Source organism: Penicillium nucicola (genome assembly GCF_028828085.1).
Source record: "Penicillium nucicola strain IBT 29836 chromosome Unknown utg000002l, whole genome shotgun sequence".
NCBI classification, from domain to species: Eukaryota; Fungi; Ascomycota; class Eurotiomycetes; order Eurotiales; family Aspergillaceae; genus Penicillium; species Penicillium nucicola.
In genome coordinates this window covers 331100-348378 of record NW_026643126.1, presented here as the reverse complement: position 1 = coordinate 348378, position 17279 = coordinate 331100, and the positions used below count along the sequence as shown (strand labels likewise).

Sequence of the window (17279 nt, the reverse complement as noted above, 5' to 3'; positions counted from 1 at the left end):
ACCTTAAAGCCTTTTAGGTTAATCAGAGTTACTTGAGTCAACGTCTGCACATCAACATCCCTCTCCTGTGTATGTTGCCGATGATCAAAAGTATACATGAATTGGGAAGATCAGAGTCCCTGTCTGTCACACGGGATATAACCCCTGAGTCACATTTCTTTAAATGTGGCTGCAATAACTCCTGCAACTAGTCACATTCCATTCCTATTCGGAAATGTCCCGCCCAACTAACAATTTAGCTCGATCTGCTGCACAATGTGATGTGTGGTCTTGAATTGACTATTGGTTGACATGCAGCTATAGACAGGGCCCGATCTCTCTTGGGGTGAAGATCGGCGCCATTCATTCACTACTCATTTCCACCTGCGCATCATGAGGCAAGTAGAGGGCGTGACAACTCTAGCACTTCATCAAAAAGGGGTGCTCTGCCAATTATGAACCCTGTATACAGTCACTCGCAATTTATTTCACTGGCTCGAGTGGTATTTCGGGGTGGGATCTCATCCCTCGGCATCGATGTCTTCAGCTGAGCGGGCTGCAGGGACGAGGATCCACCTCTTTTGTCTTGTCATGCGTGGTGCATTCCAGATTGAAGTCTCCGAGTGAGTCTGATCTAGCCAGTCCGAGATATGGCCATACATAAGGGGCCAGCTGTGCCTGGCGATTTCCCCTACGCTCCCTCCTTAGTGGCCCACATTCGATCTCTCTCACTGACTTGCACGCACTTTTCAGTGCTTCAAAGTCGAGATGTACTTTTCCAAGGTAACGACCCTGGTGTCTTTGCTGGCATGTGCCAGCGCTCAGCTGCTAGATATCCCCGAGATGGACGATATAATCAGCGAGGCTATGCAACCCTTTGAACAGTATACCTCTGTTGATTTACCTACGGAGGTTGCGTCTGGTTCTGCAGCTGTGGAGACAGATGTCGATGTCAATATCAATACCGATCAAAATGTTCTTGCGCAAGCCGCAGCTGCAGATACTACATACTGGTTGGCAGACATTGCTCACCAAGGGAAAGCGGCTTTCAACGCAAACCCTTCTACCTATACGGTGTTCCGCAACGTGAAGGATTACGGAGCCAAGGGTGAGAGCTCTATGGCTAAAAATACAGCAAAATCTACCGAAATCTAACTACTATCATAGGTGATGGAGTCACCGACGATACTGCAGCCATTAACGCAGCCATAAGCGCTGGTGGACGTTTCGGTCCAGCAGGCAAACAGACATCGACTACAACACCTGCGATAGTCTACTTCCCCTCTGGAACCTATATCATCTCAACATCGATTATTGATTACTATTTCACCCAGCTTATTGGCAATGCGAATGCCATGCCGGTTCTAAAGGCAACTGCAGGTTTCACCGGGTTGGGCCTGATTGATGGTGACCAATACCAAAGCGATGGGAACCAGGGTTGGACATCGACCAATGTGTTTTTCAGACAGATTCGAAACTTGAAACTGGACTTGACTTCAATCCCTGCTGGTACCGCTGCAACTGGTATCCACTGGCCTACTGGCCAAGCCACTAGCATTCAAAATGTTCAAATTGTGATGAGCTCGGCTTCTGGAACTCAACACCAGGGTATATTCATTGAAAATGGTATGTATAAGAAAGAAAATAACGTGACTTGAAGCTGTCTAACATCAAGCAGGCTCCGGGGGTTTCTTGACGGATATCACTATCACTGGTGGTCTCTATGGAGCCAATGTTGGAAACCAGCAGTTCACCATGAAGAACCTGGTCATCCAGAATGCAGTGACTGCAATCTCCCAGATTTGGGACTGGGGATGGACATACCAAGGTCTCGTCATCATCAACTGCGGAACTGCCATTTCAATGAACAATGGTGGGGTTGGGAACCAACTAGTTGGCTCAGTTGTTGTCATTGACAGTACTATTCAAAACACTCCAACTTTCGTGACCACCGCTTGGCAAAGCTCGACCAACTCTACTGGAAGTCTCATTCTAGAGAATATTGTTTTGAACAATGTCCCTGTTGCAGTCAAGGGCGCAAGCGGTACCGTTCTTGCTGGAACCACCGGCTCAACTACTATCGCTGCCTGGGGTCAAGGACACAAGTATACTCCTAATGGGCCGACTAATTTCCAGGGCTCCTTTACACCACCAACACGTCCGAGTGCTTTGCTTGCCAGTGGGTCGACCAAGTACTACAGCAAGACCAAGCCTCAGTATTCCCAATCACCAGTTGCTTCTTTTGTTAGCATCAGAAGCTCTGGTGCTACGGGAGATGGCTCGACCGATGATACAGCCGCCATCCAATCGGCCCTGACATCTGCTGCATCTTCTGGCAAGATTCTCTTCTTTGACCAGGGAACCTATAAAGTCACCAAGACACTCTACGTCCCTCCAGGCTCTAAGATTGTTGGCGAGGCATACCCGGTCATCATGGCCAGCGGCAGCACCTGGTCCAGTATCACCAACCCTGTGCCTGTGATCCAAGTTGGCAAGGCTGGAGAATCTGGCTCAGTGGAATGGTCTGATATGATCCTCAGCACCCAGGGCTCAACGCCAGGCGCCAAACTTGTCGAGTGGAATTTGGCCGCCACATCGGGATCTGGAATGTGGGATGTTCACACCCGTATTGGTGGCTTCAAGGGTTCTCAGCAGCAGGTACCTCAGTGTCCTACTTCGGCTGCAGTCTCTGCCGCCTGTGAGGCCGCGTACATGTCTATGCATATTACCAGTGTTGCAAGTGGTGTCTACCTGGAGAATGTGTGGTTCTGGACTGCCGACCATGACCTTGATACAGGAAATGATATCCAGATCTCGATTTATACAGGACGTGGTTTGTTAGTAGAAGGCAAGAATGTTTGGCTGTAAGTGGTTTCCGTGAAGCCTGCGATCTTCGAGTATCATTACTAACCACGTCAAAAGATATGGCACTGCTTCCGAGCATCACTCGCTGTATCAGTATCAATTCTCAGGCGCAACATCTATCATGGCCGGGTTTATTCAGACAGAGACACCGTGAGTACCTTCTATCCAGTCTGTCTGAAGACCATCGAATATCGTGCTGATGAAACAGGTACTACCAACCAAACCCCAACGCCGCCAACAGTCCATACCCCACCAACACTGCACTCAAAGATCCTACTTTTGGCTCATGCCTCGGTGGGAACTGCAATGCTCTCGGCCTCCGGGTTCTAAGCAGCAATAGTGTCATCGTTTACGGAGCCGGTCTGTACAGTTTCTTCAACAACTACAGTACCACATGCTCCACATTCCCCTTGCCCGAAAACTGCCAGAGCATGATTTTCAGCATCGAGGGTACTACGAGTGGACTGGTGGTATATGCACTGAGTACTGTCGGCACCCAGTACATGATTGTGAAGGATGGCGTAGCACTAGCCAAGGTCAGTGATAATCTGGCTACGTATGCTGCCACAATAGCATACTTTACTTTGTAGAGTTACTATTTATCTAGTGTCTCATTCTAAATATGACATGAGATTGCCAATGCCTACCATCCACGGATAGTCTATAGTCTAAAATGCTTAAATCAACGGAGCATCGGATATTTATCCGACTGCGGAGATCCGGGGGTGGGGGGGGGGGGGGGCATAAAGACACGAGGCCCTGCATGCCGAGGATAGTTCGAGTTCATCTAAATCACTCTGTCTTTTCTCCCACTGGAAACCCCCGAAATCAGTCTTCACGCGTCTCTAAACCAACACCATGGCCGAAACAAATGATACATCAATCCCCTTCGAAGCTCTCCCACTCGACCCCCACGGCCCTCGGGGAAATGCCTGGGGTCGATTTGGCAAAGATGACCAGCTGGGAACACTGAATCTGCTCACACCCCAGCGAGTAGTGAAAGCGGCGACAGAGATCCGTACAGGTGTCCGCATCTCCCTCGACTGGCCGCTGAGCATGCCTTCGCATCCCAGCTTCAATCGCGATCCATTCAAGCAGGAGATTGTGCTTCGGACTCCGAATTGTATCTTTGATGATATCTTGACCTTTAACAGCCAGGGATCTACCCAATGGGATGGATTCAGGCATTATGGTTTGTTGCTCTTGCTGATCTATGACTGTTGTTGCGGGTGTTGACTGAATTGGTCATATAGCGAACCAGCAGTCGCGACAGTTCTACAACGGACATACCGCTGAAGAAATCCAACACTCGGATACTATTGGTATTCACTGTATGCACTACGTCCTCACCAGCCGCTCAACTTACCTGCTAACATCCCTATCCACACAGCCATCTGTGAACACGGCGGTATCACAGGCCGCGGCATCCTCCTCGACTACGCAGAGTGGGCTTCTCAAAATTCAATCTCTGTCTCAGCCCTCACCTCTGAAGCCATCACGCTAGAGAATCTGCAAAAAGCCGCACAGCACTACAACCTCGACTTCCAAACGGGTGACATCCTCTTCATCCGTAGTGGTTTCACGGAAGCCTATAACAAACTAAATGACGATCAACGCAAAGAGCTGGCACTCCGCCCATCGCCGGATTTCAGTGGCGTTGAGGCAACGGAGGAGATGGTGCGCTGGCTATGGGAGAAGCAATTTGCTGCTGTGGCGGGGGATGCGCCTAGTTTTGAACGGGCGCCTATTCGAGGTGCCCATGCTGATAAGGGATTCAATCTGCATGAGTGGGTTCTGGCGGGTTGGGGGACTCCCATTGGGGAAATGTTTGATCTGGAGGGGTTGTCTAGGCACTGCCAGGCGGCTGGGCGGTATAGTTTCTTCTTGTCGAGTATGCCTCTTAAGGTGGGTTCTCTTAGTTTTGGGAGTCTGGGCTTTGCTAATGGATTTTTAGGTTGTTGGTGGTGTTGCTAGTCCGCCTAATGCTTTTGCTATATTCTAATTTATTTGGTTTCATATCATACCACTCTCATTATTGAGGTCTCCCGCCTGTAGGATGTGTTTCCGTTCGACTGCCACGCGAGTGGGGGTATTACGGGGTTATGGTCTCATGCCAGTTGTCGAAGCAAGTGACGGCCATTCCATGACTGGGTTTGATTGGTCGAGTGATAGTACTGGAGACCCGGGGTGGATATCTGGCGGCTTTCTCCCGCCAGTCTTCCGCCGAGGGGGACAATGAGGTCGATTCTCCCCTCCGCCATTGAAAGCTATAAAAAGGTATGTAAACTCCTTCCTGTATAGACAATAACATATCACAACCTTTATTTTCTTCATTTGTTCTCTCTCTCTCTCTCCATCATGCCTATCGAAATCCCCGCAGCCAATTCCCTCATGGACCTCTTTAGTCTCAAAGACAAAGTCGTGGTCGTAACAGGTGCTTCTGGTCCCCGAGGAATCGGACTTGAAGCAGCTCGTGGCTGTGCTGAGATGGGTGCCGACATTGCAATTACATACTTCTCCCGTCGCGAAGGCGCAGAAGCCAACGCCAAAGCCTTGCAAGAAGAATACGGCGTCAAGGCCAAAGCCTACAAATGCGACACTGCCAAATGGGAGGAAGTACAAGACTTTGTCGCCAAGGTCATTGCCGACTTTGGAAAGATCGACTCGTTCATCGCCAATGCCGGTCGCACTGCTGATGCCGGTGTTCTCGAGGGCTCGGTGGAAGACTGGGAGAACGTCATCCAGGCAGATCTCAACTCGGTCTTTTATTGTGCCAAGGCTGTTGGTCAGCACTTTAAAGCGCGTGGCAAGGGTAGCTTTGTCATTACTGCTTCCATGTCCGGCCACATTGCCAATTTCCCTCAGGAGCAGACCTCATATAATGTTGCCAAGGCTGGCTGCATTCATATGGCTCGCTCTTTGGCCAATGAGTGGAGGGACTTTGCTCGCGTCAATACTATCTCACCTGGTTATATTGAAACCGGTCTTGGGGACTTTTGCCCGGCTGAAATGCAAGAGACTTGGAGGGGATTGATTCCAATGGGACGGCAAAGTCATCCCAAAGAGTTGAAGGGTGCTTATGTATACTTTGCTAGCGATGCCAGCACTTACACGACTGGTGCGGATCTGAAGATTGACGGTGGTTATACTTGCCGTTAGAACGAGGTTCATTTTGGGAGCTGAGGAGCTTGAGATTGATCAGCTTTGAATTTAGACTTAGACTTTGCTTATATTGCATACTACAATGAAATCATGATTTTTTTTTTTTTTACAGCGCTTTCACGTAGATAATATACTAAATCCTCGCAGCTTGTGTCGGGCCACTACGCTCCGATCTACAGTAGAGAGGGGAAAGTGTCAACTCCCCGCATGAAAGGCATCTCTCTGCCCGGCTGCGTGTGCTCCGCTGAGTCCTCTTTTATATCATTTCCATCCTATGTGAGTCTCTATTCGTCGGCTGACAGAGACCCGAATATCCCACAGTACTCGTGGTAGTAAGATTCTATGTTAAACACGAAGCAATACTTTGAAGCTGTCTAGCTCCAAGCGTCAGCACAATTCTATAGCTGCTTTAATTGCTGCTTGTTATTTTTCACTTGATCCCTGCAGATATATCAACTACTGCCAGGTCGGTTATCCTAATCAAAGCGGCACCCAGGAATCCTATACAGGAAGCCCCACCAGGTCAACTTATATAGAGCTTCCCCTCTGTTCAACCTTTGATATTCTTCACCCCTCGCCTCCTCTTCGAACAAACCCGCATTCATGTCTGCCCAAGCTTCTCCTGGAGAGGATCGAGCCTCACTAACATCACGAGTCATCCCGACGATGACTTTGTCAGAAAGCTCCAACCCGCTGACTCGTCCCCTTGATCGGGTTCCATTCACATCCGCACAAGAGCGCGCAGCAGCTCGATTTCAGGTCAACGGCAAAGCAGTCGTTACAGGTGGAGCTGGCGCTCTGGGGTTGATCTCCGCGCAAGCGCTCCTCGAGCACGGATTGTCGTCACTATGCCTCATGGATCTCCCAGGTACACTTGACACATCCGACCAGCAAATCCAGGAGCTTGTGTCAAAGTTCCCCTCCTCCAGCATCAGCAAGATCCCTCTAGATGTGACCTCCATGGAATCCATCGAAGCCGCCTTCGAGTTAGCAAACAAAACCATGGACGGAATTGACATTCTCTGCTGTTTCGCCGGAATCCCAGGCTGTCAGCCATCACTTACTGTGACGCCCGGTCAATTCAACCGGGTGATGGACGTCAATTTGAATGGTTCATTTTTCTGCGCCCAGGCCGCTGCAAAGCGCATGGAAGCCTCGGGAACAGGTGGATGCATCTTGTTCACTGCTTCCATGTCGGCCCACTACACCAACTTCCCCCAGCCACAGGCTGCCTACAATGCAAGCAAAGCTGGGGTCGCACATCTGACTCGGAATCTGTCTGCTGAGTGGGCGGTGCATGGAATCAGAGTGAACAGCATCAGCCCTGGGTATATGGATACCATTCTCAATGCTGGTGATGGACTTGCAGACATTCGGAAGATTTGGGATAGTCGCTGTCCTATGGGTCGGATGGGCGATCCTGAGGAGATTACTGGGGCTGTTGTTCTTCTCTGCAGCAAGCGTGCTGGTCGGTATATCACTGGTGCTGATATTATCATTGATGGTGGCACTTTGACCTTGTGAGACTATGCACGTTTGGGATTTGAGGAACGCGTCACTGTCTGGATCCAGGACGATATGCTGTTCATGGAACGCCTGGTTGTTTACACAACGTTAATGTCTACAGCATATGCTCCGTTTCAGTGACGATATCTTGTTTTTGAACTCTGCCCCAAAGTTAGATCAATGACAAAGGTTTCACATGATGGGATCTTCTGAAAGGGACGCATTTTAGTCTTCCAATAAATAACATGCTTCATTCTATAACTTGCATGAAGAACAAGAACGCCCCCAAATCCATCGAGTGGAGATTACGTTAGCGGAAGCCAGGCGGATCCATCCGACTCGGACCTCATCCTACTTGACGTTTATCTGCTGGGCTCATATGGATCGCCGTAAGCGTGCTTCTCTGGCTTGCAACCATTGTCGGAAGAGGTAAGACTAAAATTTTTGGTTTAATATTTAAATACTGAAGCAAAAGCAGAAAACGCCGCTGCAATGGCGGGATCCCTTCGTGTGCCCTCTGTGAGGGCTCAGGTGTGGAGTGCGTCTACAATGAAGTTGAGTCATCAAAGTCAGTATTCATACCTCGAAAGAACGGAGAGAAGTGCTGAATATTTTCAGAGCAAGAGGAGAAACCTCGTCATCGCAGTTCTTTGGACGTCTTGATGCAATTGAGAATTTCCTGTGGAATCAACCTCGTCTCCCTGCAACACCCCAAACTAGCGAATCAAGAAACAATGGCTTCAGCTTTCCTTCGGTGACTTCCGAACACAACCGGACTGAATTTTCTCAGTCTTCAATAATGATATCCTCTCCATCCAGGGCAAATCCCGATATTTCGCGACTGATCGGTACTAACCAGCCTTCGTTTATGCCACCTGAACATGACATTCCGCCCATGAGCATTCCTATTGGACACACAACGACAACAGAGTATATGCTGCATATGAATAAGATGAAGGCTTTATTCGGAGAATTCCCACCAGACCTGTTCATACGCGCAGAGTCAAACCGAGAGATCCCCTATCAACTTTCCTTTGTTCCAGGCACCATTACTGAGAGCCAGCTGCCGGTACTGGATGAGCTGAGCTCTTACGCTCTAGTGGAAGCATACTTCAGACATGTACATGTTGAAATGCCAATCCTTGACAAGCCAGAATTTATGGATCTTTATCACCACCATGTTCGAGCTGGGCTCAAGGTTGATTGTGATTCTGCCCTTTGTCTTGCAGTGCTGGCTTTGGGATCTGCGGCGCTTGAACAGGTAGATCCAGCAAAGTCCAGGTCTCCTCGATGGGTGCCCGGAGCAACTTTCATCTCGCCCGCACTGCAGATATTGATGAATGAATACTTGCTTTCATTTTGCCCTACAATCACTCTTCCTCAAAGCTTGATACTGGTCTCAAAATACTTCGGATTTCTTTTGCGCCCACTACAGTCGTGGAAGTTAATCCACATGGCTTCTACTAGTATCCAATATCTCAATAGCCGGTATGTTTCCCTTCCTGCTCTGTTAATTTACTACGCTAACCGGTTTATCACCACCGAAAGTAGCCAGGCTTCGCCAGATAATCTCGGACTCAAGTCCAGCATCATTCTACTATCTTGGGCAGCATTTGATACCGAGTGGTTAGTTTCTAACTATATTCAAAAGATGAATTATATTGACAAAATCCGGCAGCGATCTGATAGCAGAGCATCATTTACCACGAAGTGGCATTGAACATGTCATTGATCTGACCCCTTTCCCAAGCTTTGCGAATCAAGAAACTGAAGACACACATCTATTTCTCGCTGAGCTTTCCGTTCGTCGCTTGCTGAACCGAGTACACCACACCATGTATGGAAGTGATTGGACGAGACGCAGCCTCGGTCTCCAGCCTGCATCTAGTGACAGTCCACCGTATGACTTTCAATCCTTATCCAACATCCTGAGTGTCTCTCAGGAACTTGACCGCCAACTGAATAATTGGTTTGACCTGCTGCCGCGAAATATCAAACCCGACATGAATGACCCATCGCGATGCAGTGGTCTTCAGCTCAATATGCTGCACCGCTTCCACTCCGCCAAAGATATCATTACGAGACCATTCCTACTTTGCGCTATTGACTGCTCTCCAGAAAATGATCTTCCTCCAATGGTACTCAAGCAATGTGAGGCTAGCTTAGCCAATTGCCGAACATACCTAGATGCTTCCACCCGAAGGTTGATGAACCCATCAGTCTGTGCAGAAATCATCATCCATACGTATGTCACTATTATCATTAACTTTTTCGCGCTTGAAAGAGCTAACTTCTCGGGTACAGAATGTTTTCCTCCATTCTTCTCCTTACTTTGGGTTCTCTGTCGCCAGCTTTGGCGCACCTTGTCCCCGATATCAATATTTTACAAAAGCAAACGATAAGCACGCTAGATCGATTTGCTGTGGAGGGCTCTTCGATTGAAGAAATTCATGGGGTAATTGTTTTATTGCATAGCAAGACGAGAGTACTCAAACGAGCCATGTAGCAGATCTAATCATCTGTTTCCGATGACCAATTTTGTAACTTGAATGAGACAATTGAGTACAGAACCGACCAATTAACATTCCATACCCTCAAAATTAGAGACAATCCCACAACTGGGCTGTGAATGATCAAAATAGCTCTACAGTACGCGGTGTAGCTGCACGCCAAGAAATGCCAGTCGAGGCGGGATGAGGTCCCGCATTGATCGACATGGAACTTGACGTCGCATTCAGCCATTCAAGTTGGAGCCAGGGAGCACCACAGTGAACGACACAGCAATAAGATACCAGCGGCCTCTACTTCACACTTATCGAAGAATGCAGACAAAAGCTTCAAGTCCATAGGAGGCGGTCGGAGCAAATTGATCCCGCCCCACGGTAGCATCGAGATCGCCAACATACGAGCTCCCATACAAGCTCCCAATGCTCGGATCAAGTATGGATCAGATCCCTCTCACGACAAGCGATAGGTGTGGTGAATTCTGGGTAAGCTGGGAACCCCTTGCTTCGGCGCGTATCAGGCTGACCAATATAGGACTCGCAAAATGCGTGGCTATCACCTTGTGCCTTGCCGTACCTGGCCTGCATCCCGGCAATCTTTGTATTGATTGTGGCGTTAAACCATTCACTTGGATACTTTTTAAGGTGGCGCCCGAAGTGGACAGTTCCTTTTATTTCAGAGCTTCGTGATACTTGTGACTTTTCATTAGAGGCGCCTAAACAGCCGCTGCGATGGACTGTTGTCCTTCTTTTCTGTTCGGTTGTTGGTCTCTTAGCTGAGACTGTTCAATTCGTGCCTCCGCATATCGATGCGTCAGCTTTTGTCCTTGTTATTTCATGGGTATGTAGAAGAACCCCTTTGAATTTCAGCCACTGACTCTCCTCCAGGCTACTGCAACGATTCTGATCGCCACCAAGCGACCGAGGTCATGTCCAATTTCAATGCTTGTATATTACGTCTTTGCATTTGCAATTGAGCTTTCGTTGGCTGCTCGCCCGGAGGTGTACTCAAAATTCAAGACCGTCGCTAGGTTCATTGCCGCCGGCGCAGCGGCTACAGCTTGCCTGACTATCCTGTTGATGCCATTCCGAGAGCAATCCCTTCAGCGATGTGATATCAGCGCTGTTGGTCAACAGCCCTCTAGTGAATTCCGCACGCCGGAGGATAATCTGAAACTTTGGCAGTTCTTGACTGTGTCTTGGATGGCACCACTCATTTCGACTGGAGGCAAAAGACAACTCAATGAACAGGATGTCTGGCAACTTGGATTTGAATTTCAGCATAGACGGCTGCATGAGAAATTTCGCCGTCTTAGGGGGTCTGTCGTTAGTCGATTGCTGAGAGCAAATGGAATTGATGTCTTTATCATCTCTACCATTTCAACCATTCAGATGATATGTGGTAAGTGAAGCCTGATTTCTCTTAGGCACTTGATGCTGACAGCATGCACAGAATTTTCTACCCCAGTGCTGTTGCAGCAACTGCTACAAGCTATGAGTGATCCCCGGCGACCAAAGCGTGTACCTTTGACCTATGCGCTTTTGTCATTTGCTCTGAGGCTAGTTGCAGCGCAATCGCAGGTACTCCTTCTGTGGTATGGTCGACGATGCTATGAGAGATCGCGTGGTGAAATGATCATGATGGTCTATGAAAAGGCCTTATCAAGGAAGAATGTTGTGGGACTGATGGTTGAAGGCAAGCCAGAGGACCTCAATGGAGAGGCGAATGAAGCTGGAGATGAAACTTCTCTCCAAGAGGAACAAACATCTCCAACCAAAGAAGGGACAAGCTTTTGGCAACGCCTCATAAAAAAGAGAGTCAAAAAAGATGAGCCGAAGAAAAGCAAGGAAGCAACCTCCCTGGGAAAGATTTTCAATCTTTTACGAGGAGATGTCTACGAGGTCGCACAAAGATTCTGGGAGGTCGACTCCTTGATAGACAAGCCACTAGGACTTGTGATTGCCACAGTCCTTGTATGGAAACTCTTCGGTCCATCTTGTTTCCTAGGCATTTTGGCCGTTCTAGTTGCGCAGGCGGTAAACGCTTTAATAACCAGGGCACTGCTACGATGGGAGCGAGTCAGGCGAACAGCGACAGATAGCAGACTTCAAATCACCTCTCAATTTGTCGAAGCGATTCGTCACTTACGGTGGTATGGATGGCAAAACCATTGGCTTCAGCAAGTTATGGAAGCTCGGCAACACGAACTGAATATTCGTATCGTGACCAGTCTATGGAGTATTTTGATTCGCTTTGTCAATGCTTTTGCTAGTGGTGTTTTCCCAGTTGTTGCGCTGTACGCGTACACTTTTTTGGCTGGGCGTGAGTTGCGGATTGATATCATCTTCCCTGCATTGCAGTTGTTCACGATGCTGGAATCTCGCCTGCGAGACATCCCCGGACTTATCACATCGCTTATCAATGCATTTATTGCTCTAGGACGCATTGAAGATTTCATGTCAGAGCCGGATAAAGAAAGAGTGCCTTCTGAGCAGTTGGACACCACTCCCATTTCAATGCAGTCATGCTCTTTTTCTTGGCCCGGGAAAGCTTCACCTGTTCTAATTGACCTCAACATTACTATTCCTCGGGGATTGACTGTTGTTACCGGAAAGGTTGGAGCAGGAAAGACTGCGCTCTTACAGGCTCTTCTAGGAGAGCTTGACAAACTCAAAGGGTCATCCTATATCACGAACGAAATGGTAGGATACTGTGCTCAGACACCATGGCTGCAAAGCATGAGCATCCGTGACAACATTCTGTTTTCCGCTCCCTACCATGATCAACGCTACAAGAAAACATTGGAAGCATGTGCCTTACTTCCTGATCTCGCTCAATTCAAACACGGAGATTTGTCTTTTGTTGGGGAAAATGGTATCGGTCTTTCTGGTGGGCAGAAGGCAAGAGTGGCTCTGGCGCGGGCTGTTTACAGTGCATCCCGTATTCTGCTTTTGGATGATCCCCTATCCGCACTTGATCACAATACGGCTGAGTTAATAGTGCGCAGGTGTCTCTTAGGGCCGTTGTTGAAAGATCGCACTGTTGTTCTTGTGACGCATCGCACCGCATTGGTTCGCCAGATTGCAGATCAGATTGTCGATATTCGAGACGGACATGCGACTGTTTATGATAAAGAGGCACTCCGGGCAGACGGCATTGAATCTTCACTGCAGTTTTCTGACTCTGAAAGTGATACAGAAACAGAACCAACAGCGGACGAAGAGACCGCTGCAGTTCCTGATAAATTTATCGAGGATGAGCACCGTGCTGAAGGAGGTGTCAAGGCTCGCGTATATTGGAACTATATCAGGGCCGGAAAATACAGATGGTGGCTTGCTCTCGTCCTGGTTCTAGCCATATACCGATTGCTGGCCGTTGGGCAATCCTGGTTCCTCAAAGGATGGGGAGAGGCTTATGAGCAGTCCGCCGTATTCAGCACAAGCTCTTTCGGTTTTGACGGTAGATATCCCCAAAGCTCATCCTTGGTGTCAACATCAAAGATAGACACATTTTTCATGCCTCAGAATCCGATGATCCGACTTCCGTCTCCGCGCGAGGATGTGCGTCCATGGCTACGGGCCTTCTTTGGCATCATATGTTTCCAAGCAGCGACGCTGCTCATTGCTCAACTGCTCATGCTGGTCATCGTCTACTGCGCCGGGCAGTCGTTGTTCCGGCAAGTCCTTGTTCGTGTCAGCCACGCGACCTTCCGATACCTGGGTATGTTCTATACAGCCGAACGTGAAAGTATATGACTGACAATCGAAGATACAATCCCTCTTGGACGCCTGATGAACCGTCTAACCTCTGATATTGGGGTCGTGGACGGCAACATCAGTGAGCAGTTCCAAGTGATCGCATTCCAAGTCATCACCTGGGTGTCATCCGTGTTGGTAATCGCAACTGCAACGCCAATTTTCCTAACATTCTCCCTCGCTCTTACAGTGGCATTCGTTTTAGTCTTTTTGCGCTTCCTTCCAACCTCACAAAGTCTCCGCAGACTCGAAATGGTCTCCCTAAGCCCACTAATATCCAACTTCGGCGAGCTACTCCACGGTCTAACAACCGTCCGAGCTTTCCACGCAGAATCACGCTTCCAAGATCGAGTCATGTCCGTCGTTGACAAATTCCAAGGGATGGATCATTTCTATTGGTCCCTACAAAGCTGGTTGATGTACCGTTTCGAGGGCCTCTCCGCAATTTCAACATTTTGCCTCACAGCTCTGGCTCTATACACCAATACCTCACCAGGTCTAGTGGCATTCGTACTCATAGCCGCCAACAACTTTGTTGAATCAACTCACTCCCTATGCAAGCAATACGGTCAACTCCAAATGGATTTTGTATCTGTCGAGCGAATCGACGAGCTTCTTCACATCGAAGAGGAAACACCAGGAACGACCAACCCGCCAGCATCGTGGCCAAAATACAGCAGCGACATCATTTTCGAGAGCGCCACTTTCCGATACGCACCCCATCTCGATCCCTCCCTCAAGGACATATCCCTCCGCATTCCCGGCGGCTCAACAACCGCCGTCATCGGCCGTACAGGAAGCGGCAAATCAACACTGGCTATGTCCCTCCTCAGCGTTATAAGACCCGAGTCCGGCCGCATCCTCGTCGACGGTCTGAACATAGCAGATGTCAATACCCAAGCCCTCCGCACGCGCGTTACCTTCGTCGCACAGGATCCAGTGCTGTTTCCCGGCAGCATTCGACTTAATCTAGATCCCACAAGCGAATACTCCGATGAGCAATGTACGGACATCCTACAGCGTCTGTGTAGTCGACATGGTTGGCATCTCGATACATACATTGAAGGCGGAGGTCGGAATCTAAGCCAGGGTCAGCGTCAACTTATCGCGCTCACGCGGGCTGTTCTGCGACGGAGCGCAATTGTCATTTTGGATGAAGCGACGGCGTCTGTTGATCAGGAGACTTCGCTTGAGATTCAGCAGATTATTCGGGAGGAGTTGCACCTCTCGACTGTCATCACTATTGCGCATCGGATTGAGGCGGTGAAGGATGCGGATTACTTTGTGGTTTTGGATCAGGGTCGTGTTTCGAGACAGGGACATGTACGGGATCTCGAGATGTGATTGATAGATTTCAGGGTTTACTACAGTACACATGGACATGTGCATGTACGAAGCAATAGATGAACGTTAATTGTATTGATCGCAGTGGAAGATCATTCACTCGTGTATATTGATTGGCACAGATGCAGGAATAATGGAGATGAATCAACCCATCGGGGGAATCTTATACAATTTGTCACAAATGGGTATCTAATCTTCACAGCTTGGCTCCACCCTGGGCCTTCTTCAGGATAGGCTCCATCTTGGTTGCCTTCATGATGTTGCCCTTGATCTTGAGCTTGCCGCCCATGAACAGACGCTGGGCATTGGCCTTGCCGGCGACGAGCTGGGCGAAATCATCGTCGGAGAGGGAGAGGGTGACTAGACACACAAAGGATATCAGGATCTGTGTTGAAAATATAACGGGACCGAATGTAATGGTTCCGCGCGCTCTCGGGGATTTTGTCTTTCCACTCACCATCCGCCTTGCTGCCTTTCGGGGCGAGTCCGTGGCCGACTTCACCGTTCTGCTTGAGGTCGAGGTACCATGCTTCTTCTTTGCCGTCCTTGTTCTTGATATTGAAGGCGACGATCGCCTTGGCCTTGTCGAGGGCGTCCTTGCGGTCAGCCTCGTTGGCTTGGAGCGTCTGGTTGATGACGTCGAAGGCGGCGGAGGAAGGGTGGGAATCTGGATTGTTGAGCATCAAACAGCAAGTAGGAATAGGAGAATGGCATACCTTTCTTGAGAGACATATTGGATGGTTAAGGAGAAGGAACAAAAGGCCCGAAAGTGAAGTTCATATAGGACCAAGTCCGCATGTGAAGTGGTCAGCCCGTGCCGAGGCCCCCCGTGATTCCACGTCTTCCCCAGTCCTTCCCCGACCTTTTTCTACTCGGATTTTCTTGACCTTGTGCTTCCACATTCCTCACTGGCTCTATTGTAGATCGGCATGTCTATGTCATTTCCGCATCCTTCGCTTTCCCACTCTCCACATGTGTACCGCGGTGCCTGGGGTTGCACCCAATACGATATTCACCGCCACACTAGCCGATGCAAATCCTGTCTACTGTAGAAAACCATAGTCGCGTGTCCCCCACGTCATCGCTGGAAATTCGATGAACCTCGAGTCGGCGTTTGATACGATCGGGTGCCGTCGCCAGTGGTTTGCGAGTCTGGATTCTAGAGGTCAGGTACCATTTTCTTTTGGCTGAGGAACCTAGTTTAAGTTATCTGCTCTAACTGAACAGCTTTTAGCAATCTTGTCTTGTCCCTGCTTTTATGCCGGTGGAATCAGTTTCATCGCTGCTTGCCCAGTTTGTTTCTTTTGCGCTGTTTGCGCTGTTTGCTTTGTTTGTCTCATAGTGATAGGCGGGTCACGTGCTGATAAGAGTGCGCTAACATCGAGCTGCAGAAGAGTTGCCAAATTCAATTAAAGAGTAGAAGTACGCTATAGTTGGGATAAATAGAGAAAGGCTGGATTTTAGATGGAAGTCACTTTGAGATACATGCCTTGCAACCCAATTTTAGTCCACGTGCCCCCGTGGCCCTTTGTAGCAAAACATACCCCTGCACATCCTTGGTCAACTGCTCACGATGATCTTGTCAGAACATCAACACCCCACCAGGCAGACTCGGATCAGCCCGCAGGCCTGATGAAGAGTTGAAAATAGGATCCCCATCTGGCCAAGCTCGTGCTCTTGCTCGTCGAACCCATTTTTTTATCTTCTTTCAAACGAGACCTATCCGTTCCTCATAGCCCCGAAATATCCTGTGCTCTCAGCCTCTCACAATTTACCCGGTCGAACAGTCGATCGTACTCGGCAGCCTGCACTGTGAGTCTGATCCCTGCCAGGCCCCAATCTCATGAAACCAGAGATGCGATCTATCATACCCATGATTCGCTTTGTCGTCTTATGCGACCGCCATCTGCCAGCACCCGCTCCTCCTTCCAATTCGCTTATGAAGGCCTCACTGACGCCCTTTCAGGTCACCTGTCCCCCATTTCAACTGTTCTTTGGGCCTTGGCTTGAGACCGTTACTGGGACTTGATTTTGCATCATTTTGTTGGCGTCATTTGTTTTGTTGTATTGCGCCTTGTATTTTGCCTACGCTAGGCCAGGCTCATCGCGTTGCGTCTTCACTGTGCATGAACATCTTTTAGCCATCAGGATCGTGATTCGTTA

The 17279-nt window shown here is 49.0% G+C and overlaps 7 protein-coding genes across 7 annotated transcripts; 6 read left to right on the top strand and 1 right to left on the bottom strand.

The window, feature by feature from the left end:
* Positions 1-747: 747 nt before the first annotated feature.
* Positions 748-3434, top strand: N7511_001884 (glycoside hydrolase family 55 protein; the record flags this gene model as incomplete). Its single annotated transcript, XM_057124309.1, has 5 exons — positions 748-1087; positions 1147-1605; positions 1658-2843; positions 2902-2994; positions 3053-3434. 5 exons carry the CDS (start codon positions 748-750, stop codon positions 3432-3434), a joined length of 2460 nt encoding a protein of 819 aa, XP_056986468.1.
* A 268-nt stretch (positions 3435-3702) lies between these two features.
* N7511_001883 (uncharacterized protein) lies at positions 3703-4846 on the top strand (the record flags this gene model as incomplete). Its single annotated transcript, XM_057124308.1, has 4 exons — positions 3703-4036; positions 4098-4175; positions 4235-4749; positions 4799-4846. The coding sequence occupies 4 exons, from the start codon at positions 3703-3705 to the stop codon at positions 4844-4846; spliced, it is 975 nt and encodes a 324-aa protein (XP_056986467.1).
* A 356-nt stretch (positions 4847-5202) lies between these two features.
* N7511_001882 (SDR family oxidoreductase) lies at positions 5203-6003 on the top strand (the record flags this gene model as incomplete). The annotated part of the gene is made up of 1 exon (XM_057124307.1): positions 5203-6003. One exon carries the CDS (start codon positions 5203-5205, stop codon positions 6001-6003), a length of 801 nt encoding a protein of 266 aa, XP_056986466.1.
* A 606-nt stretch (positions 6004-6609) lies between these two features.
* Positions 6610-7530, top strand: N7511_001881 (oxidoreductase, short chain dehydrogenase/reductase family; the record flags this gene model as incomplete). Its single annotated transcript, XM_057124306.1, has 1 exon — positions 6610-7530. The coding sequence occupies one exon, from the start codon at positions 6610-6612 to the stop codon at positions 7528-7530; it is 921 nt and encodes a 306-aa protein (XP_056986465.1).
* Positions 7531-7891: 361 nt separating this feature from the next.
* Positions 7892-10018, top strand: N7511_001880 (uncharacterized protein; the record flags this gene model as incomplete). The annotated part of the gene is made up of 5 exons (XM_057124305.1): positions 7892-7941; positions 7991-8080; positions 8131-9138; positions 9191-9757; positions 9817-10018. The coding sequence occupies 5 exons, from the start codon at positions 7892-7894 to the stop codon at positions 10016-10018; spliced, it is 1917 nt and encodes a 638-aa protein (XP_056986464.1).
* A 421-nt stretch (positions 10019-10439) lies between these two features.
* N7511_001879 (uncharacterized protein) lies at positions 10440-15116 on the top strand (the record flags this gene model as incomplete). The annotated part of the gene is made up of 5 exons (XM_057124304.1): positions 10440-10502; positions 10552-10857; positions 10905-11418; positions 11470-13737; positions 13786-15116. The coding sequence occupies 5 exons, from the start codon at positions 10440-10442 to the stop codon at positions 15114-15116; spliced, it is 4482 nt and encodes a 1493-aa protein (XP_056986463.1).
* A 196-nt stretch (positions 15117-15312) lies between these two features.
* N7511_001878 (SCP2 sterol-binding domain-containing protein) lies at positions 15313-15848 on the bottom strand (the record flags this gene model as incomplete). The annotated part of the gene is made up of 3 exons (XM_057124303.1): positions 15313-15476; positions 15574-15783; positions 15833-15848. The coding sequence occupies 3 exons, from the start codon at positions 15846-15848 to the stop codon at positions 15313-15315; spliced, it is 390 nt and encodes a 129-aa protein (XP_056986462.1).
* Positions 15849-17279: the final 1431 nt, after the last annotated feature.